This window comes from Scyliorhinus torazame, chromosome 9 (genome assembly GCF_047496885.1).
Source record: "Scyliorhinus torazame isolate Kashiwa2021f chromosome 9, sScyTor2.1, whole genome shotgun sequence".
Lineage (NCBI taxonomy): Eukaryota > Metazoa > Chordata > Chondrichthyes > Carcharhiniformes > Scyliorhinidae > Scyliorhinus > Scyliorhinus torazame.
This window is the reverse complement of record NC_092715.1, coordinates 59121962-59145432: the sequence shown is the minus strand read 5'-3', so window position 1 is coordinate 59145432 and position 23471 is coordinate 59121962. Positions and strand designations below refer to the sequence as shown.

The 23471-nt window shown below is 46.9% G+C and overlaps 1 protein-coding gene across 8 annotated transcripts in view; it reads right to left on the bottom strand.

Annotated features, from left to right (window-relative positions):
- Positions 1-14164: 14164 nt before the first annotated feature.
- The window catches only part of cdk7 (cyclin-dependent kinase 7), a 154317-nt gene continuing 145010 nt past the window's right edge, over positions 14165-23471 (bottom strand). For 5 of the 8 annotated variants that reach the window (XM_072515970.1, XM_072515974.1, XM_072515971.1 and 2 more), the window contains one exon: positions 22396-22553. In XM_072515970.1, coding sequence (XP_072372071.1) covers positions 22411-22553 — 143 coding nt within the window. In that variant the 3' untranslated portion in view covers positions 22396-22410. Of the gene's footprint in view, positions 14982-16985; positions 17215-22255; positions 22554-23471 lie in introns of those variants that run through there. The other 3 variants (XM_072515973.1, XM_072515972.1, XM_072515976.1) reach the window with 3 other exon arrangements.

Below are 23471 nucleotides of genomic sequence, written 5' to 3'. Positions count from 1 at the left end.
ATCATGCTGTAGGATCCCTGCATCCTCATCACAATTCACCCTCCCACCTAACTTGGTATCATCTGCAAACTTTGAGATGTTACATTTTGTTCCCTCATTCAAATTATTAATATATATTGTGAATAGCTGGGGTCCCAGCACCGATCAGATGTTGTGTGTCGATGTTGGGGATTTCCAGCATGGTCCTCTTTATGAAATCCGTGTCATCCCAGTTGGGCGCGTACATGTTCACCTGGACTAGTGGTGCCCGTCCAGGACACTGCTGACCATGATGTACCGTCCTCCCTGGTCCTTACGTAACTGTCTTTGTCACCGTAAACACTGTCCTCTTGCTTATCAGAATAGCTACCCCCCTAACCCTTGTCCATTAGCAGGAATGGTAGATCTGTCCCACCCATACCTGCAATCGGTCCTATTCCCTCAGGTGGGTCTCTTGGAGGAAGACTATGTTGGCTTTCCTACTTTTGGGTCTTATCACTGGGCCGTTAAGTCCTCTAACATTACAGGTGATAATCCCAGCGGGGGGATTTTTGTCCCGAGTGTACGCGCCCCTGAACTCTGGGGTTTCCCTTTGTTAGGGGGCTGTCCAAAATGGCCACGGTCGCCGATCTCACCAGGAGGCTGGGCCCTTGCCCTCTGGAGTTTCTCTTTGTTTAGGGACCCTCGAAAGTAACTGCTTGTGGCGCCATGTTGTTCCTTCAACCCAAACCTTACCTGCTGAAGCCAATCTAGAACCCCTCCCTTCCTTCACATTGTGTTCCCCTTGTGGTCCCCCCTTCCCCCCTCTGTTCACATTTCTACCCCCTTGTGTCCCCACCTCCCTATTTCCTCCCTTACATTCCCCATCCCTGCCCCTGTGGTCCCTCCCTTGCCAGACTCTCCCTCCCCGCTGAGAGATGCGCTGTGGCCTCCCCCCCCCCCTCCGCCTTGCTTTCATGCTTCCTAGCGCTAGCTATCCCCGCTAGTGAGGTGGCCCCCCCTTCTGGGGCTGATCGTACCCCTTCCCTGAGCCCGATCAATAGTTGTTCGTGTTGTTCGAGTCCATCAGTCTCTCTCGGAGTTGGCCAGAGACTCCTCCCCTTGTGGGTCTGCCGACTCACTCGCTCTTCCTGACCTTTTTTCCCGCTTCTACCTTCTCTGCGAGCTCTAGAGCTCCCATTCGCTGGCATTCTGCACCCTTTCTCTTCCTTTCTTGTTTGCCAGTAAAATAAGTCTGAATTTTCAGGCGAAATTCATCCAAAAGTGCCTATTTTATTGTATTCTGGAGGCGAGCCACCTGATATGTAGTGTGGAGGTCGGTGACAGCTGTGAGAGTGGTGGGGGTTTGCGAGGATGGAGACTCGGAGGTGTTGGTCAATGTGAGAGTGGGAGGCTGAAGGGCTCAGACATTGGTTAACAAGAAACCGAAGAATTGAAAACTGCAATCTTCAGGTTCAGCTGCTTCTCCAGGGGCTCCACTGCCACCTTGTGGCCAAAGGCACCAATAACAAAGAGGCGGGAAGACTCCCAGAGCCCTGACATCTTCAGTGGAATTCTCCATCGATGGGATTATGCAGTCCACTGGCAGCGCACCCACGCCTGCGAGTTTTCCAACGGCCTGGGGTGGCCAGAATGGGGATCCCCATTGGCCAGCTGTGGGAACGGTGAATCACGCTGCCAGCGGGCAGCATGCCGGAAGACGCGGCTGGCGGACCGGAGAATCCTGCCCCATTGCTTTAGAAATACACGTCACATGCCATCCCCAGGAGAAACAATGCGTGACAATCAACAAAATTACAGGACATTCCCGTCCAGGTCGCCCTGCAAAAGGGATCTTGACAGGATGGATGTGGAGAGGATGTTTCCTCTCGTGGGATAGTCTAGAACAAGGGGCGGGATTCTCCTAGAATGGGCCTTGCCGCCGGAATCCGGTGCGACGCCTCTCCCGTGATTCTCCGGTTCTCGGAATCGCGGGTAGCGGATCTCCCCCGCGATTCTCCGACTAAAACTGGCCGAGTTCCCGACGGCGTGGTGCGAGTCCGCCATGTCCCCGCAGACCCCTGACCAGACGTGCAGGGCCCCGTATCGGCAGCCAGGTCTGGGAGCAGCACTCCGAGGCCCTGCTGGCCATCTGCAAATTGGAGATTTCAGTCTGGACTTTCTTCAGGAAAGTCCAGAGTGAAACGCCCGCGTTTTGACGCTAGAGTGGGGACATAGCCCCATTATTGGAGAATCCCGCCCCAGGAGCCACTGTTTAAAAGGGGGTCACCCATTTAAAATGGAGATGAAATGAAATTTGCCAGCATGAAATCCCTCTCAGTGGGGCCACGGCAGGGAGAAACTCCTCAAAGCCAAACAAGGTTCCTGGGATGTTTCTCGGCTCTGCAGCTGCTAAGAAACTCCCGCTAAACGTACCATTCAGCGGATTTTAACCTCAGTCTGTTGAATCCCATTGTCTCAGTGAATCATCATTCGAAAGCTGCACGCTTGTGAACACAATCTGACACTTTCTTAAGCAGTATCCACCCAAAATTATCCTTCTGGTTTATCGTCATCAATTCATACTCTTGAAGATTGCAGGATAATTGTAGTTGCCCCGGTTTATTTCTGCCTCAAGCTGTCATTTTGGCAAAATTGGCAAATTGTGAAAGGCAATGCAAGGGATAATCCTCCAAATTGTGCTGTTAGAGTAGGCCACACAACTCAGATCAGTCAGCCTTCAGCAGTCAGCATTCAGGCCACTCGCCTGCAGGGGGCTGAATACTCGAAGCACGAGGATCAAGAGTTGCTGTTTCAAGTGAAAAGAAATGTATCCATGTGACGTAAGTGACCAGACGACAAGGAAGATTTTTATTCTGCAGTCCTCAGAGAGGCAGAAAATAGTGTTGAAACTATTTGACAGCCTTACTGAGGGCTTTCCATAGGGAAGTGAAATAAATGACATTTAAAATCATGAAGGGTGTAGATAGAGTAAAAGGAAACTAGGCTGCAATGAGTGAAGAGTCAGTAACTAGAAAATATAGATTTAAGGGAAAAATCCAGAGGCAACATGAAGAAGAATCTGTTTACCCAACAAATGGTTAAGGATCATATATAATTTCCTGGTTCCGCAGCATCGGATTTGGGGTACTCCAATGATGCGTTGGGGAATCCCTCTCGGAAGTTCCCACATAAGGGTTTACCCAGCAATTATCCAAAAGGGTAAACTTCCCTTGGACAATTGCACTGGGCTGGAAAGCACCCGACGACGAGATTTACATCTTTAACTTCAGATGATTCTGCCAGTTTTACCCTCATAGTTACTCTGTAAGGCCTCGCAAGGCCCCCCCCCCCCCCCCCCCCCCCCCCGTGGAACCCCTCACCATCCCAACCAAGCACAAACCTCAGCCTGACCTGACAACGGAAAACTCCTTCCCCAATCCAACCCGACTCTCAAGTCTCACCCGGTCCAATCCCCACCTCCCAAACCCCGATGTGCGAGAAGCTGGTCCAACCCCCTCGCCTGGCTCAAGCCCCCCGAACCTCCAAACTCTCACCCAATCCGACCCCTGACACCCTCTCCCGACCTCCCCCCAAATCTCAGCCAATCTGAAACCTGACCCATCCCCCTTTCCCTGTCTGAACTCCCCCCCCCCTTCACGGAACCCCCACCGTCTCCTGGTCTGAACCCCCCCCCCCCCAACCTCTCTCCCAGTTCGACTGTCCCCTCTCTTCTGCTCCCCCCCCCCTCCACCAACACTGGGTCTCCCCCCAGCAGGTCTCACCCCCACCCCCACAATTCCATAAGACCTTAACCTCTGAGCTCCAGAGCAATGTATCTGAGGGGTTACCCCAAAGTAGTGCTGGGGATCCCCACTCAGAGGTTCCCAGGTAAGGATTGCATGGCAATGAGGGCAGCACGGTGGCGCAGAGGGTTAGCCCTGCTGTCTCACGGCGCCGAGGTCCCAGGTTCGATCCTGGCTCTGGGTCATCCCGGCTTTCCTCCCACAGTCCAAAGATGTGCAGGTTAGGTGGATTGGCCATGTTAAATTGCCCTTAGTGTCTCAAATTGCCCTTAGTGTTAGGTGGGGTTACGGGGTTATGGGGATAGGGTGGAGGTGTGGGCTTGGGTAGGGTGCTCTTTCAAAGAGCCGGTGCAGACCCGATGGGCCGAATGTCCTCCTTCTGCACTGTAAATTCTATGATCTATGGTTAGCACTGCTGCCTCACCTCTCTGTTCTGTGAAGAAGGTTCCCTGCTGACCTCACCCTCGCCCACGCAAACAAAGAGGCCCGAAACCCATCTGGACGGCAGCTAGTCCCTGGAGTCGGCCTGCCCTCCGACCGCCTGCCCCCTCGGGAGTTCCTACCTCCACCTGCTGTACCGGACTGGCTGTGTGGTGCGCAGCAGAGAATGTCCCAGGAGCCTCTTCACTAAAGTGCCCAACCGAGCTGAGTGTCTCTGGGATGGTGGAGAGTGTTGGAGACAGCTGTGTCAACATCGGACTCAAGCTCCAGGGTGTCAACACCACACACTCAACAGCTCCATCTGCTCCAGCATCGTCTGGCTCTGCCAGCAATGGTGGTTCCCCATGGTCCGCACAATCGTGCCGATGCCCTCGGCGATGCTCCTCAGTGACTGGAACATGCTCTCCAGCGCCTCGGCATTGCCCATCTGAGAGCGGGACATGTTCCGCAGAACCTCATCAAGGTTAACCTGGTACTGGGTGACATCCTTCTGAGAGGCGGTCATTCTACCGAGACCCTCAGCCATGGCCGTCACCACCTGAGCGACTCCTGGACACCTTCACTCATGCTGCTGACCACGTGCACCAGGCCCTCCACTGCGGTCACCACCCTAGCAGTGTTGCCCTCACTGCCACTCATTGTCGGCGACATCTCTTGAGCCCGTAGCCTCTGGGACTCCTCCAATCAGCTATGGATCTGCTGGACTGACACTGACATCTCCCTCTGAACATCACAGCTGTACCCAAATGTCTCCATCAGCCCCGGGTGAACCCCAGGGCCCTACAGGCACTGATCAGGAGGATGGGGCGCTGGGTGCCAGGCCGGAACGATCCCATGGCACTAGCTCCCCCGAATTCCACCCCTCTGATGAGGCCGCATCTCGCAGGCTGCACACAGGACAGGGCAGCACAGTTGTGCATGTGTTGCCGACAAGTGAGCCTCAGAGGACGCCCATCCGGGGCATCAAGGGCCATGGGACGAGCTAAGTAGCTGGCTGTCTCCAGAAAGTACAGAAGTCTGAAGACCCGCACATCCAGACATAGGACCAGCTTATTCCCCACAGCTACTAGACTCCTCAACAACTCTCCCTCGGACTGATCTGTTCCCTGTAAGAACACTATTCACGACGTCCTATGCTGCTCTTGCTCATGTATTTGTTTTGTTTGGCCCCTTGTTACACACTGTAACCAATCACTGTTTGTCAATGTACCATTTGTCAATGAACTCTGTGATTATTTTTTTTTATTGTCGACTATGTACGTACTGTGTACGTTCCCTCGGCCGCTAAAAAATACTTTTCACTGTACTTCAGTACATGTGACAATAAATCAAATCAAGCGTGAGTCCTTCAACTTAACTTGAGAAGCCAGTCTTGCCGTCGAGGTTAGGTCCCCACTCCAAAGAAAATTCCAAGTGTGGGTGAAATCTGTGAGATCTCCCCTGGCTCCAAAAATGTTTCTAAGTCTGGTTGAATCGCAAGCTGATTTGCCCCAAACCTCCCAGTGGGAATCTCATCGGTCTTCCCGCTGGGGTCAATGCTTTCCTGCTGAGGTCAACGCTTAGAATTTTCTTGGGAGAATTCTGCCCACTCTAGCTACCAGAACAGGTCAAAAACTAGGAAACCTGCGGCAAGTAACTCACCTCCTGACTCCCAAAAGCCTGTCCGTAAGTCAGAAGTGTGATGAATAATCTTCACTTCCTAGTCCAAATGCAGCTCCAATAACAATCAAGAAGCTCAACACCATCCAAGACAAAGCAGCCCACTAGATTGGCACCCCTTCCACAAACATTCAATCCCTCCACCACCGACGAACAGTGGCAGCCGTGTGAACCATCTACAAGATGCACTGCAGGAACTCACCAAGGCTCCTTAGGCAGCACCTTCCACACCCACAACCATTACCATTTAGAAGGACAAGAGCAGCAGGTACCTGGGAACTCCACCACCTGGAGGTTCCTTTCCAAGTCACTCAGCATCCTCACTTGGAAATATATCGCCGTTTCTTCACTGTCACTGGATCAAAATCTTAGAATTCTCTCCCTAACAGCACAGTGGGTATACCTACACCTCTGGGATTGCAGCAGTTCAAGAAGACAGCTCACCGCCACCTTCTCATGGGCAACTGGGTATAAATGCTGACCTAGCCAGCAACCCCCACATCCTGCAAATTAATTTAAAAAGTCTAAAGATAAGTTCCTCCAAGAAGCTGAGGCAGGTTACAGTGTGGCGAGGGTACTTTTCCTGGCCTACCCCTAATACCTTTCTTTTAAACCACAGGCCTATTTCCATTAGTTGCATGAAGGGGATGGTTGTATTGCTTGTCTTACAGAATCAAAGGATGGTTACTGCACAGAAAGAGGACATTTGGCCTGTTGACCTCAGGCCGGTTCAATACAGAAGCAATTCAGTGATTATCATTTCAGAGTCCAGAGATTACCATCTTTGGTCTCCTGCCTTTCTTTTTTGGAAAAATATTTTCATTGCCATTTTAACATTTAGTAAAAAGATTTACGTATAACAAAAGTGCCAAGGGCAGTATGGTAGCACAGTGGTTAACACAGCTGCTTCACAGCTCCTCCAGGGTCCCAGGTTCGATGCCCGGCTTGGGTCACAGTCTGTGCGGAGTCTGCACGTTCTCCCAGTGTCTGCGTGGATTTCCTTCGGGTGCTCCGGTATCCTCCCACAATCCAAAGACGTGCTGGTTAGCAGAAAGGTTAGGTAGGGTTACTGGGATAGGGTGAAGGTGTGGGCTGAGGTAGGGTACTCTTTCCAAGGCCGGTGCAGACTGTAAATTCTTTGATTGGCAAATACATAAACAAAAAAACTAGGCAATAGATGCATATACATCTGTACAAATGGTTGTCACTTTGCCTGTGACTGAGGTTCCCGTGCTCACATTCATATTTACAGTCCATGTCAGAACTCTTGACTTCTTTATATGTGCACTCAATCTGATGGGGGGCGGGGGGAAGAGACTCCTGTTCCCCTATTGTGTTCTCAAGGGAGGTTAGAATAATTCACCTCCCCGGGCTGCCATGTATGGAGTGGGGGGTGGTTCTGTGTCTTCCCAACAATGGCTTATCTTCCTGTGCAAGCAATTACCTTTGGGGTCTATAAAAGATCTATCCTTGCACCCCTCCGTCCCCCCACTTTTCCACATACAAAGAACAAAGAACAAAGAAATGTACAGCACAGGAACAGGCCCTTCGGCCCTCCAAGCCCGTGCCGACCATGCTGCCCGACTAAACTACAATCTTCTACACTTCCTGGGTCCGTATACTTCTATTCCCATCCTATTCATATATTTGTCTAGACGCCCCTTAAATGTCCCTATCGTCCCTGCTTCCACTACCTCCTCCGGTAGCGAGTTCCAGGCACCCACTACCCTCTGCGTAAAAAACTTGCCTCGTACATCTACTCTAAACCTTGCCCCTCTCACCTTAAACCTATGCCCCCTAGTAATTGACCCCTCTACCCTGGGGAAAAGCCTCTGACTATCCACTCTGTCTATGCCCCTCATAATTTTATATACCTCTATCAGGTCTCCCGTCAGCCTCCTTCGTTCCAGTGAGAACAAACCGAGTTTATTCAATCGCTCCTCATAGCTAATGCCCTCCATACCAGGCAACATTCTGGTAAATCTCTTCTGCACCCTCTCTAAAGCCTCCACATTCTTCTGGTAGTGTGGCGACCAGAATTGAACACTATACTCCAAGTGTGGCCTAACTAAGGTTCTATACAGCTGCAACATGACTTGCCAATTCTTACACTCAATGCCCCGGCCAATGAAGGCAAGCATGCCGTATGCCTTCTTGACTACCTTCTCCACCTGTGTTGCCCCTTTCAATGACCTGTGGACCTGTACTCCTAGATCTCTTTGACTTTCAATACTCTTGAGGGTTCTACCATTCACTGTATATTCCCTACCTGCATTAGACCTTCCAAAATGCACTACCTCACATTTGTCCGGATTAAACTCCATCTGCCATCTCTCCGCCCAAGTCTCCAGACAATCGAAATCCTGCTGTATCCTCCGACAGTCCTCATCGCTATCCGCAATTCCACCAACCTTTGTGTCGTCTGCAAACTTACTAATCAGACCAGTTACATTTTCCTCCAAATCATTTATATATACTACAAAGAGCAAAGGTCCCAGCACTGATCCCTGTGGAACACCACTGGTCACAGCCCTCCAATTAGAAAAGCATCCCTCCATTGCTACTCTCTGCCTTCTATGGCCTAGCCAGTTCTGTATCCACCTTGCCAGCTCACCCCTGATCCCATGTGACTTCACCTTTTGTACTAGTCTACCATGAGGGACCTTGTCAAAGGCCTTACTGAAGTCCATATAGACAACATCTACTGCCCTACCTGCATCAATCATCTTAGTGACCTCCTCGAAAAACTCTATCAAGTTAGTGAGACACAACCTCCCCTTCACAAAACCGTGCTGCCTCTCACTAATACGTCCATTTGCTTCCAAATGGGAGTAGATCCTGTCTCGAAGAATTCTCTCCAGTAATTTCCCTACCACTGAAGTAAGGCTCACCGGCTTGTAGTTCCCGGGATTATCCTTGCTACCCTTCTTAAACAGAGGAACAACATTGGCTATTCTCCAGTCCTCCGGGACATCCCCTGAAGACAGCGAGGATTCAAAGATTTCTGTCAAGGCCTCAGCAATTTCCTCTCCAGCCTCCTTCAGTATTCTGGGGTAGATCCCATCAGGCCCTGGGGACTTATCTACCGTAATATTTTTTAAGACACCCAACACCTCGTCTTTTTGGATCACAATGTGACCCAGGCTACCTACACCCCCTTCTCCAGACTCAACATCTACCAATTCCTTCTCTTTGGTGAATACTGATGCAAAGTATTCATTTAGTACCTCGCCCATTTCCTCTGGCTCCACACATAGATTCCCTTGCCTATCCTTCAGTGGGCCAACCCTTTCCCTGGCTACCCTCTTGCTTTTTATGTACGTGTAAAAAGCCTTGGGATTTTCCTTAACCCTATTTGCCAATGACTTTTCGTGACACCTTCTAGCCCTCCTGACTCCTTGCTTAAGTTCCTTACTACTTTCCTTATATTCCACGCAGGCTTCGTCTGTTCCCAGCCTTTTAGCCCTGACAAATGCCTCCTTTTTCTTTTTGACGAGGCCTACAATATCACTCGTCATCCAAGGTTCCCGAAAATTGCCGTATTTATCTTTCTTCCTCACAGAAACATGCCGGTCCTGTATTCCTTTCAACTGCCACTTGAAAGCCTCCCACATGTCAGATGTCGATTTGCCCTCAAACATCCGCCCCCAATCTATGTTCTTCAGTTCCCGCCTAATATTGTTATAATTAGCCTTCCCCCAATTTAGCACATTCATCCTCGGACCACTCTTATCCTTGTCCACCAGTACTTTAAAACTTACTGAATTGTGGTCACTGTTACCGAAATGCTCCCCTACTGAAACATCTACCACCTGGCCGGGCTCATTCCCCAATACCAGGTCCAGTACCGCCCCTTCCCTAGTTGGACTGTCTACATATTGTTTTAAGAAGCCCTCCTGGATGCTCCTTACAAACGCCGCCCCGTCTAAGCCCCTGGCACTAAGTGAGTCCCAGTCAATATTGGGGAAGTTGAAGTCTCCCATCACCACAACCCTGTTGTTTTTACTCTTTTCCAAAATCTGTCTACCTATCTGCTCCTCTATCTCCCGCTGGCTGTTGGGAGGCCTGTAGTATCCCCCCAACATTGTGACTGCACCCTTCTTATTCCTGATCTCTACCCATATAGCCTCACTGCCCTCTGAGGTGTCCTCTCGCAGTACAGCTGTGATACTCTCCCGAACAAGTAGCGCAACTCCACCTCCCCTTTTGCATCCCCCTCTATCCCGCCTGAAACATCTAAATTCTGGAACGTTTAGCTGCCAATCCTGCCCTTCCCTCAACCAGGTCTCTGTAATGGCAACAACATCATAGTTCCAAGTACTAATCCAAGCTCTAAGTTCATCTGCCTTACCCGTAATGCTCCTTGCATTAAAACATATGCACTTCAGGCCACCAGACCCGCTGTGTTCAGCAACTTCTCCCCGTCTGCTCTGCCTCAGAGCCACACTGTCCCTATTCCCTAGTTCTCCCTCAATGCTCTCACCTTCTGACCTATTGCTCCCGTGCCCACCCCCCTGCCATACTAGTTTAAACCCTCCCGTGTGACACTAGCAAACCTCGCGGCCAGGATATTTATGCCTCTCCAGTTTAGATGCAACCCGTCCTTCTTATACAGGTCACATCTGCCCCGGAAGAGCTCCCAGTGGTCCAGATAATGGAAACCCTCCCTCCTACACCAGCTGTTTAGCCACGTGTTTAGCTGCTCTATCTTCCTATTTCTAGCCTCACTGGCACGTGGCACAGGGAGTAATCCCGAGATTACAACCCTCGAGGTCCTGTCTTTTAACTTTCTGCCTATCTCCCTGAACTCCTGCTGCAGGACCTCATGCCCCTTCCTGCCTATGTCGTTAGTACCAATATGTACAACGACCTCTGCCTGTTTGCCCTCCCCCTTCAGGATGCCCTCTACCCGTTCGGAGACATCCTGGACCCTGGCACCAGGGAGGCAACATACCATCCTGGAGTCTCTTTCACGTCCACAGAAGCGCCTATCTGTGCACCGGACTATAGAGTCCCCTATTACTATTACTCTTCTGCGCTTTGACCCTCCCTTCTTAACATCAGAGCCAGCCGTGGTGCCACTGCTCTGGCTGCTGCTGTTTTCCCCTGATAGGCTATCCCCCCCGACAGTATCCAAAGGGGTATATCTGTTCGAGAGGGGGACAACCACAGGGGATTCCTGCACTGACTGCCTGCCCTTTCTGGTGGTCACCCATTTCTCTGCCTGCACCTTGGGTGTGACCACATTTACATAACTGCGATCTATGACGCTTTCCGCCACCTGCATGCTCCTAAGTGCATCCAATTGCTGCTCCAACCGAACCATGCGGTCTGTGAGGAGCTCCAGTTGGGTGCACTTTCTGCAGATGAAGCCATCCGGGACGCTGGAAGCCTCCCGGACCTGCCACATCTCACAGTCAGAGCACAGCACCCCTCTAACTGACATTGCGTCAATTAATTAAAATTAAAATTTGTCTTTTTTAAAAATATTTTTTTAAAAATTTCAAAGTTACTGTTAACTATCTGTTTCCTAGCACTAGATTTCTAATAGAAATGCGATAGCTAACTATAGTACTCTCCAATCTCTGGCTTAGATATCCCTCTAAATTATAATTAAGTTATTATGTTTAATTAGTTACCAAATACTCAATTTTTTTTAAAATTTAGGGTAGAATCTCAACCAGCCACTCTGGCCACAGCTTTTCTGTGATGTCACTTCAGTTTCCCCCCCGACACACACAATTTGAAAAAAGGTATAAAAGTAAAAATAAGTAAAAATCACTTACTTAGCTTCTTACCTTCTGAGTGTCTTAGATGTTCTCAGGTTCTCTCGCTGACAGAGACTGCTCCTCCGCCTCCGAACCTTGACCTGCACAATGCTAATAATATAATAATATAATATGGCACTTACCTTACACCAATGGGTCTTATTATTAGGTTAGAGGAGGAGGGCGAGTGGGAGAAATTCTCCACCAGAATTTATTGGTTGGGGGGGGGGGGGGGGGGGGGGGGGGACTTCCCAGAGGTCCGCGGGTCGAGCTTCCGGTTCCCGCCTTATATAAAAACAAATAAAACAGAGAAGAACAGACACGGGACCAAAGAAAAGAACAGACACGGGACCAGAAAAGAACAGACACGGGACCAAGAAAAGAACAGACACGGGACCAGAAAAGAACAGACACGGGACCAAGAAAAGAACAGACACGGGACCAAGAAAAGAACAGACACGGGACCAGAAAAGAACAGACACGGGACCAGAAAAGAACAGACACGGGACCAAGAAAAGAACAGACACGGGACCAAGAAAAGAACAGACACGGGACCAAGAAAAGAACAGACACGGGACATGTATATAATATCCCTTGGGAACTGTGGAGTCAGGTTTCCTCCGGTCAGATGCCTTGCTTGGTATTCAGTCCTGGGTTAAGCCAGAATATCCTCTCATTGAAAATTACAAAGACCAAAGCCATCATTTTCAACCCTTTTACAAACCTATGCCATTAATTCCATCCTTCGGCAGACATGGTTTCAGATTGACTGAGACCCATGCACAAACTCAGTATCTTATTTGATCCAACCCAATAATCTTTCCATCATAAACAGCACCCATGTCCCCATCTATAACATCACTCTGTAGCACAGTGGGTAGCACCGTTGCTTCATAGCACCAGGGTCCCAGGTTCGATTCCCAGCTCAGGTCACTGTCTATGCGGAGCCTGCACATTCCCCCAGTGTCTGCATGGGTTTCCTCTGGCTTCTCCGGTTTCCTCCCGCAAGACGTGCTTGTTAGGTGAACTGGACATTCTGAATTCTCCGTGTACCCAAACATGCACCGGAGTGTGGCAACTAGGGTTTTTCACAGTAACTTCATTGCAGCGTTAATGTTAAGCGTACTTGTGACACTAACAAAGATTATTATCCATACCTCGATTGACTCCCAGCTCAACTATTCCAATTTTGTAATAAAAGCAAAATATTGCAGATGCTGAAAACCAGAAATATAAACAGAGGGCTAAGCATGTCAAGGATCACTGAGGGCACCAGGAGATGGGTGTGGGGAGGCGGTGGGGAAGGCAACACCATTGGCAGTGGGGTTTGTATAGCACATTAAACTTTTCGCAAACCATTATGATGCCTGTCACTTCCTTCTGCGATGCGGGCTGCCCCGGTCCCTTTGCCCATGTCCGCAGCACACCCTTCCACCCCTGTAGAGGGTCACCAACCCCAACCAATGGTCCCTGCCGAGCACTGGGGTGGCAAGCCCGTCACCCCTTGCCTGTGAGCAAAGGTGGCTACTCATCTCCTCAGCTTCCCACAGAAGCCCTTCTGCCAGGATCACATTTTTCAAAAGGAGTGCTAATCTGCGCCAGCATGAGCACTTGCTGGGAAGGCCGCTGAATGACAGGAGGCTGTTGGATCATTGAATTTACAGTGCAGAAGGAGGCCATTCGGCCCATCGAGTCTGCACCGGCTCTTGGAATGAGCACCACATTTAAGCCCACACTTCTAACCCAGTAACCCCAACTAACCTTTTTGGATTCTAAGGGCAATTTAGCCTGGCCAATCCATCTAACCTGCACATCTTTGGACTGTGGGAGGAAATCGGAGCACCCGGAGGAAACCCATGCAGACATGGGGAGAACGTACAGACTCCGCACAGTGACCCAAGTTGAGAATCGCACCTGGGACCCTGGAGCTGTGAAGCAACTGTGCTAACCACTATGCTACCATGCTGCCCTATGGGGTTGCTCTCGTTAATTGTATGGAAATGGGGCTAAAGTGGTGATAATTGGTTTCTCGCCACGCTACAGCGAGATCCTGGTTTCGCCTATGGGAGTGGGCAGGTTGCATTGCAACCTATTCGTATGTTCGTAAGAAAATTTGGAGCATAAAGCCGGCTTGTGTAATGGTGACCATTGCATGTAAAAACCCATCTGGTTCATCAATTTCCCTTTCGGGAAGGAAATCTGCCATCCGCTGGTCTGGCCTACATTTTACTCCAGGTCCACAACACAGTGGGTGGCTTTTACCAGCTCTCTGAAAAGGCCTAACAAGCCATTCAGTTCAAGGGTAATTAGGGACGGGCTATAAATACTGGCCTTGCCAGCAACACCCACATCCCATTGAAAGAGTAAAGAAAAAAAAAAAAAAAAAAACAAACTGGTCCATGGTGGTGCATCAGAAGCCACAAGGAAACTCCCACCAACCTCCATTCCCCACCCCCATCTTTTTGTGCCCATAGAAACCAATGGGGTTTATTCATAAGAGATTTTCATCGAGTTTTTAATGAAGAGGCAAGATTGCAATATAGCATTTATTCAATTAAAACACTGCACCACATGAAATTATGAATATTTGTACAGCATTATTCATGAGGTAGAAATACAGTTGTAATCAATATAACGTTAGAGTTGAATGAATTTTTTTTTGCATTTTTCCAATGCCGATCTTTGTGGCTTTTCCCGAAAAGAAAATTCTAATTTTTTGTCATTTCCTTGAATTATTTCGTTTTGGTTCTGGACATTTGAACTTTGTCACAAAAATCCATCTGCCGCAGTGGCAAGAATGTTTCTCAGTCCGGAGGGGTTTCAGCACATCTTTGAACCCTCTACAATTCCAAGTGCCGTGTACTATAGCTGGACGGAATGTAACATGACAAATTATCCAGATTTAGAGATGCTGCCGTGCTCTTCAAGGCTAGGACCATTTCCCAGCACAAAATAACACAGAAACAAAATAAAACATTGGAAGAATCCAACAAAAATAAAAACACAAAATAAAATTTTAAGAGCCATCTGAAATAAGAGCGGAATTTCATACAGCATTTCAGAAAAAATGTTTTCGTATTGACACAGCTTTGGAATAGTCAGCAAAACTGTAGTGAACTATCAGGTCACATTGCCCTATATCTGTAGTTTGGCCCATAGTTGCACAATTCCTTACAGTTAGCAGGTTGTGTTCTTTTTCTGTAAAACAATATTTTTTAAACACTTGCGCTGTTTGTTTGAAATTTGATATAATGGAGAGAGACCGAGATGCAGTTTAATAGTGGCCTGAGGTCAGGTGAAATGGTCGACAAATCCTGTAATCAGAATCAGAGCTGTTTCCATTTGTCAGCTACAGTGAGGATAAGGAGAGAAGGAAATAGATGAGAGGTAACCAACTGTTGAGAGAAAGATCAAAAGTAAAATTTTCTGACAAAGGCACAGACAGCTGCAAGTAAAGAGAAGTTAAAATACACAGATAGTACAACCATAGTAGACAGCTAGGAAAAAAGAAAGAGGCTAACTAATAACCCAGGAAGTGAGAGAGCAAATACGATTGTGGCAATTTGAGAATTTGAATTCAGTTTTAAAAATCTGGAAATAAAATGCTGGGATCAGTAAATCTAATGAACAAATTGTTGGGCTGACGATAAAACAACTGGTTCACTGATGTGCATCAGTGAAGGAAACCATCCGGCTTACATATCATTTCAATCCCACACAGAAGTGTTTGACCCCTAACTGCCCTCTGGTGGCTAAGCAAGATCAAACAGATAGAGGGGTAAACATGAATCACTCAATCTTGGCATTGAATCAGCTCAGTCGATCCTGCAAAGCCCTGCTCATTGCTGAGACTTGTGCCAAAATTGGGAGAGCTGTCCCACAGACTGGACAAGCTAGACAAGAAAGCGACAAACTTACAAAACCATGCTAAATCAGCCCACATCCCCGACTCCCCCATCGCCATTCACAAGTACGTCCTGTCCCACCATCTACAAGGTTCAAGTCAATAATACTCTACACTTGTCTGAATAGGAGTAGCTCTTGCATCAGGCACAAAGTTTGACACCAGCAGGGGGAAAAAAGGGTTCAACATTCACTCTACCACTATCAGCCTATCATGGCTGCAGCATATACGATCTACACACAGGCTGCACTGTAGCAAGTCACCAAAGCTACTCAACAGCACTTTCCAAATCTGATTTCCACCAACTAGGTGAAGGGCAGCAGATGCATGGGAATATCATCGCATCCAAGGTCCCCTCAAGTCACATGTATTCTGATTGGGACATACATTTGTCACTGAGTAAAAATCCTCCAACCAAGTACCTAACAGCCTAATGGGAGCACCTTTGTCGCAGGGACTGCAGTTCAAGGATGCGGTCAACTTTCTGACTGGCATTTAGAAATGGGCATTAAATATTGGCTTTGCGAGCAATATCCATATGCCAAAGAATGATTAATAATAAGAAACAAACCTCCATTAATATTGCACTTTTCAAGTCCTCAAGACATCCTAAAGCACTTCATCATCACTGAAATACTTGTGAACTGTAGTCACTGTTATATGCCAATTTCCAGGTCGCAAAGTCTCACATGCAGCAATGAGGTAATTAAGCAAAGGCTGAGCGATAAATGTTCCCCAGGAAACCAGGTGACTTCATCTTCTTTTCTTCAAATAGCGTCATTGGAGTTTTACCCCCACCTGAGTGGGCTGATGTCTCATATAAAACATAGTGCAGAATTCCCTCATTATTGCACTGAAGTACCAGCCTAGATGTTGTGCTCAAGTGGGACTTAACTCACCACTTTCTGACTCACAGGCGAGTGCCAGTTATGAGCCATGGAATGACGAGAACAGACGAGAAACAGCTGGATGAGAAAATAAAAGACGTTATGGAATAATGAAACAGGGAAGTAGATTATTAAGAATTCTGAAAGGGAGTCAAAGTTAAGTTGGAATGAAAAGCACCAGGAAGAGGAGAGTTGGAAAAATTAGACAAATTAAGAAACTGTCACTCAATTAATGATTGATTTGCACGTGAATGAAATCTAAACCGGAAAATATTACAAGCTACACGTGTACCATGGATCTTGTATATTAATCTTTCTAAGATAAAGTTAAACACCAAAAACACCATGCGCCTCTGATGGCATTTCCTGTTAAGGTTTTTTAGTTCTCTCTTGAAGGTGAGAAATGGTTTTACAGGCCCCAGATCCTGCAGTATATTACCACAGTAGCCATGATTCACATCAGTCAAGTGCCATTTAAGGAGATGTCAAAATAAGAGTTTTCTATTCAAAACCTGTATAAAAAGGTATTTGATTGCAACATATGCAACAGGATGAGCAAATATTCTTTTTTTATATGTTTATTGAGTAAATTACTGAGACGTCATCATTTAGGTACACAATCAGGACTCTTTTGAATGTAACTCTACTTTATACACAGCAGCGAAGTCTTTGTGTTACAATAAGTAACTGGATTATCAACTTTAACTTTTATCACATATGTTGGTTCCATTTTTGTCCAGTATCAGCAGCAGTCGACAAGGGTCAGAAAATTAATCTCTTAGCCAGGCCACCTAAAAACAAGTGCAACAACATTTATGTCTGGCTATTAATGAAAATAAATGTATATTCAATAATAAATCCAGGTGGACAGAGACTGCATGAATCAAATGGATCATCTACAACTTCATTACAACCATCAATGCTGCAAATTAAATCGAGTTTCACTGTTTATCACAAGTACAGTATAGGTTTTCAAATGATGCGGACCCGTGCCACCTCAAAGGAGAGTTGGCTAAGAATTTGGCTAAGGTATATTTGGAGTTCTGCGCCTCCTAACAGATAGAACGCAGATAAAAGATTATCAGCGGATAGAGCCACAGGCCATTTTTGTGTGTGACCATGCCTGAAATTTACCTCACAACGTTTCAATTTTTAAAATGGAGGAATAACTTCATCAATGTGTATACCGTCTACTACAACTAAAGAGCTTTAATTGTTAAGAACCATTCCATATTTCTTCTTTTCAGTTGTACAGTGGCACGGTATACTTATACAGTAGAAAGATAAATAATATTGTGTCTGGTGTGGGGAGAATCAAATTCCCATTTCATTTTCACTCAGATTTAGTGTTTCCCTCTATATCCTGATCAGAGAAAAATGCTAATGTGACACCCCTGTTTAAGAAAGGATGGAAGCTAAGGAAGGCGGTGCTTCAAAGGGGGTGGCAGTTGGGGGGCTTGGCCCTTCCGAACTCGTTACATTATTACTGGGCAGCAAATGCGGAGAAGGTGCAGGGCTGGAGTAGGGCGACAGAGGCTTTCTGGCTGCAGCTGGAGGCGGGTTCTTTTAAGGGGTCGGGGTTGCGGGCACTGGCAACACCCACAATCAAGAAGCACCATTTACATGATGGGACAGTCGCAAAGACAGTCACAATTTAAATTCAGAAGTATCACTATGAGAAAGAAAGTGCTGAGCAGCTGCCAGGACATAACAGAATGAAATGGAATCAAAATGAGCCAAGGCAAAGCATAAGGGAACAACAGCTGAGTTGGAGAGAGCATGAAGAGAGAAAACAACACAGGGACAGCTATAGAACAGGAAACAATTGAAGTTTTCTTTAAACACAGAGGGAAATAAAGACGGAACCGAGGATCCATAGATACACCACAAAATCAATTATAAAAAGCGTTGAAAACTGAGGAGACGCTCAAGAAATTTCAAGCGGAAATTAACAGTGAATACAACAGATTGTACATACCACGAGTAGCACAAGACAAATGTTTACAGCTGCCACATGAAACTGAGACGCTCACAAAATTGATAATTAAAGACTGGAGCAGGAACATTCAGAGCCTGGAATATTGAGATTAAGTTGAAGAAGATGGATTGAAGTAGACACGCTATTTAGCATGGACAGTGATATTAGAACTGGAGGACACAAGTCTCAAGTCACGTTCAATAGCAGACAAACCTTGTTCCCACATGTTACATGGAACAGATACAGGGAAAAATTGTTGATCCAGAACCGATCGACAACTTTAAAGGGATCTTGATCGATGTATTGAGAAGATTGACACGGCGTCGAGGATGCAGGTTCGATCCCGGCCCCGGGTCACTGTCCGTGTGGAGTTTGCACATTCTCCTCGTGTCTGCGTGAGTCTCACCCTCACAACCCAAAAGATGTGCAGGGTAGGAGGATTGGGCATGCTAAATTGCCCCTTAATTGGAAATAAAATGAATTGGGTACTCTAAATTTATTTAAAAAAAGAGAAGATTGAAGGTTTTAGAGGTAATATTAACACGGTTTATATTCAGTCTACTATCAGCCCCTGGGTAGGCAGGGGAGAGAACACAAGTGTTCCTCGAGTATTAGGTGTTTTTAAAAATAAATTTAGAGTACCCAATTATTTATTTTTCCAATTAAGGGGCAATTTAGAGTGGCCAATCCACCTACCCTGCACATCTTTGGATTGTGGGAGTGAGACCCACGTAGACACGGGGAGAATGTGCAAACTCCACACGGACAGTGACCCAGGAATTATTAGGTGTTAAACATTTGACAGTCAGTTGGTAAAGGGGGAACGCCAGCAGTCAATTTTTACTCGGGTTTAGATTTATTCATGAAGAGGGAAACTACAAACCTATCATTCCTAACTCTACAACCCACAACAATGTTAAAAAGGATCTCTTTACATTTACATGTACACATGTAATTATCCAATGAGTGCCCCCCCCCCCCCCCTTCCACCGGTATACAATTAATCTTAATTTATACAATGGACATCCAGGAAATCCATGCTAAATAATCAGGGACAGGGCTTGATGGGCCTTTTCTCATTGTGGATTTTGTTGTATATCTTCATATGGTACTCACGCTTAAAAACAGATTTGCTGTCGTTATTTTGGAATCAAGTAGGTATTAGAATAGGGGCAATTCAGGGGAAGAGAAGTCAGTTTTACAGAGCAGAACACATCCCTGTATATGGTGACTTGGTATTCTTAATATAATACTTGGTATTCTTAATATAATACTTATCATAAATTAATGATTTCAACGAGAAAGCTGGAGTAAATAGAAGAATATTCAGTGCCAAAAGTTATTTCCTTGCTAGTTTTCATTCTTTTTCCTTGGACGGTTCACAGTGAAGATGAAATAATTCCGGAAAACTGTTTCACTGTCTTAGGAAATGAGGTGAGAAAGACTCTTGTCAAATCAATTCACAGTTACTTATTCTCTTTCCTCGGGGTTGTGCAATTCAATATGAAAAATTATAAGCTGCGGAACTGTTAAGATCTCCCAACAAGTGCCTTAATTTAAATCAAAGTATTTAAAATATTTAAAAACATATATAAATATGCATTTAGGCAGGATAAGAAACTTGAAAGAGGTCTAAATAAAGCTGAAATGTAAACATTTGCGATGGATGCAATGGGGTTATCCCAATTCGAAATCATTAGATGCTACACTGAGGCATCTGTACCCTTCTGTTAACATACACGTCCTTTATCGAAGTATGTTTTGAATACCGTTTGATTGACAAAACTGACCATCCTGTTTTATTCAAAAACTGTCCAGAGAGATAAATCACACAGTGAAGCTTTGAACAAATAAATCCATGCTTTCAGGCCACATTATAAGACGATAATCTGAAAAAACTTTTGTTAAAGAAGACACTAAATTAGACATTCACAAGGCACCACCTGTTTTTACTTTTGGGTCTTTGGAAAAGGCAAATAGGTTTCATCTAGAGAACAGCCACTTTAGTTATTCCTCCCATCTTATTACTTGAATACTGACAACACAAAGGAGAGGGGCACTGCTCAGAGAAGGGTCAGGGCTGTGGAAGGTTTCTAGAGAGGAATAAATTTAAACCACCATGTTTTACAATGGACATGGTCCCTTTGTGAATAAAAAGATTAATTTATTAAGTAACTTTTCCCCTGTAATCCATTCTCTACCCACCTATCTCTACAACAGTCTACCCTCTATCACTTTGTTAAATTCCAGTTTTCTAGCCCCAACCATCTCCTTTTCACTACAGATATACAGGGCCCCTCAAGGCACAATCCCTCTCCAGGGCCACTTCTTTGTCCTCGAACTGCAGCCTAACCACTATCCACTACCATCCTCCTAGCCCGCAGACTGCAATTGTTTCTAATTTTCCTTAAAGACCATAAGATATAGGGGCAGAATAGGCCATTCGACCCATCGAGTCTGCTCCACCCTTCGATCATGGCGGATATGATTTTCATCCCCATTCTCCTGTCTTTTTCCCATAGTCCCTGATCCCCTTCTTAATCAAGAACCTACTCAGTGAATTGGCCTCCAGTCTGGCTGCCGGCCTTCTGCCAGTCAGTTAATCCACTATCCATGCCAGTACCGTTGCCCTACACCATGGGCTTTTATCTTATTTAGTTGTCGCCTGTACGGCACCTTGCCAAAGGCCTTCTGGAAATCCAAATAGATCATGTCCAATCTCCTTTGTCTAACTTCCTTATTATCTCCTCAAAGAATTCCAACAGATTTGTTCGGCATGACCTCCCCTTGACAAAGCTGTGCTGACTCAGTCCTATATTACCTTGCACTTCAAGTACTTCACAATCTTATCCCTAATAGTGGACTCTAAAATATTACTAATGACCGGAGTCAGGCAAAACCGGCCTATGATTTCCCAGCTTCTACCTCCGTCCCTTCTTATACAGGAGTGTTACATGAGCCATTTTCCAGTCCTCTGGTACCCTCCCTGACTCCAGTGATTCCTGAAAGATCACCACCGATGCCTCCACAATCTCCTCAGCTATCTCCTTCAGAGCCCTGGAGTGTAGGCCATCCTGCCTGGGCAATTCATCAACCTTCAGACCTTTCAGCTTCCCAGCACCTTCTCCTTAGTGATGGCCACTACACTCACCTCTGCCTCCTGATGGTCTTGAAGCTTTGGTATGCCACCGTGGAGACTAATGCAAAGTACCTATTCAGTTCATCTGCCATCTCTGTTTTCCCATTACTACTGCTCCAGCCTCATTTTCCAGTGGTCCAATGTCCATTCTTGCCTCTCTCTTACCTTTTATGTATCAAAAACTCTTGCAGGGGCAGCACGGTGGCACAGTGGTTAGCACTGCAGCCTCACGGCGCTGAGGTCCCAGGTTCGATCCCGGCTCTGGGTCACTGTCCGTGTGGAGTTTGCACATTCTCCCAGTGTTTGTGTGGGTTTCGCCCCATCAACTCAAAAGATGTGCAGGCTAGGTGGATTGGCCACGCTAAATTGCCCCTTAATTGGAAAAAATGAATTGGGTACTCAAAAAAAAAAAAAAAAATCTTGCAATCTTCTTTTTTATATTACTAGCTAGCTTATATTCATATTTCATCTTCTCTGGCTTATTGCTTTTTTAGTTGTCTTCTGCTTGCTTGCTTTTAAAGGCTTCCCAATCATCATCACCACATTGCATGCTGTTCTTTTATTTTTATGCTGTTGATGACTTCCCTTGTCAGCCATGGATACCTTGTCCTCCCCTTAGCAGGTTCCTGCTCCTTGGGATAAATTTCTGTTGTGCCTCCCGAATAACCCCCAAACCCCCTGCCATTTCTGTTCCACTGTCTTTCCTGTTAGGCTCCTCTTCCAATCAACTCTGGCCAGCTCCTCCCTCATGTCTTTGTAGTTAGCTTTATTCAACTGTAATACCTTTACATCTGATTCCAGCTCCACATTCATCCCCAGATAAAGTATCCTGAATTTTGAAGATATGTTTAACATTTCTTTGTTGCAGCCCTATTCTGACCTGCCACCTTTTCCCATTATATTGATGTTTGTGTTCCTACTGTGAACTAGAAAAGTTAATGAATTTCCATTTCTTTTTACCTTTGTATCACCAATTCTGACTCTTTGCTTCTCTTCTGGACTTCTCTTTACCTCTGGGGATGGAATCTCCATCAACATTTATTATAATTCCACAGACTCGCATAAGTACTCACATTAGTCACAGTCTGCTTCTTGTAAAGACTTAGGGTGCGATTCTCCAAAAAGATTTTGAAGTGTTGTAGCGAGGGGGTCCTTTCCGCCCCCACGGGAGGGTCCACACCCCCTCCTCCAGTCCCCCTCCCCCTCCAACCCGTGCTTCACACACCCCTCCCACTACTGTGAACCACGCTTGTGGGTAACGATGCCCCCTCTGTGTCTCCTCAGGAAAAGGTCTCCCGTAATCGTCAGGAGGGCGCAGACTGGAGGTGGTGTGCCAGACATCAGGATCCTCACCATCTTCGAGGAGTGTGCCCTGGAGCTGACCAGTGTGGCCGAGGACAGGGCGCCGCAGAGGTGAGGAACCACTAGGCCCCAGCCGGAAGACCTGTCAAAGTCAGCTGTTATTGCCTTACTGACTGACCCATCCCTCCCACTGATCACTCTCCCGCAGGTCCTCCAGTTGACGGTGCCAGCTCATCCCGGGTGGCATCCTCTCCAGTCTCCCATGAGACCACCTCGGAGAAGAGCGCCGAGGATGCCTCTGTACTAGCCGCGTCACAGCGGTCATCCTCACCCTCCACCAGCACAGACGCGCACACCTCGGTGGGAAATGTTAGTGGTCAGGCATCTGGGGCACAATCTGCTGAGCACCACACTGCTGCTGATGCACATCAAGTAGAGGCAGGAACCCCCAAGCGAGACAACAGTCGGAAGGCTGCTGGATCCCAGAACTCAGCTGGGTCCCAGCCTGATGCTGATGGAGATGTTAAGGTGCGGCCAGGACATTCAGAGGGAGATGTCATCATCACTCCAGCAGATCCATAGCCGCTTGGAGGAGTCCCATTGGCTACGTGCGCAGGAGATGTCACCGG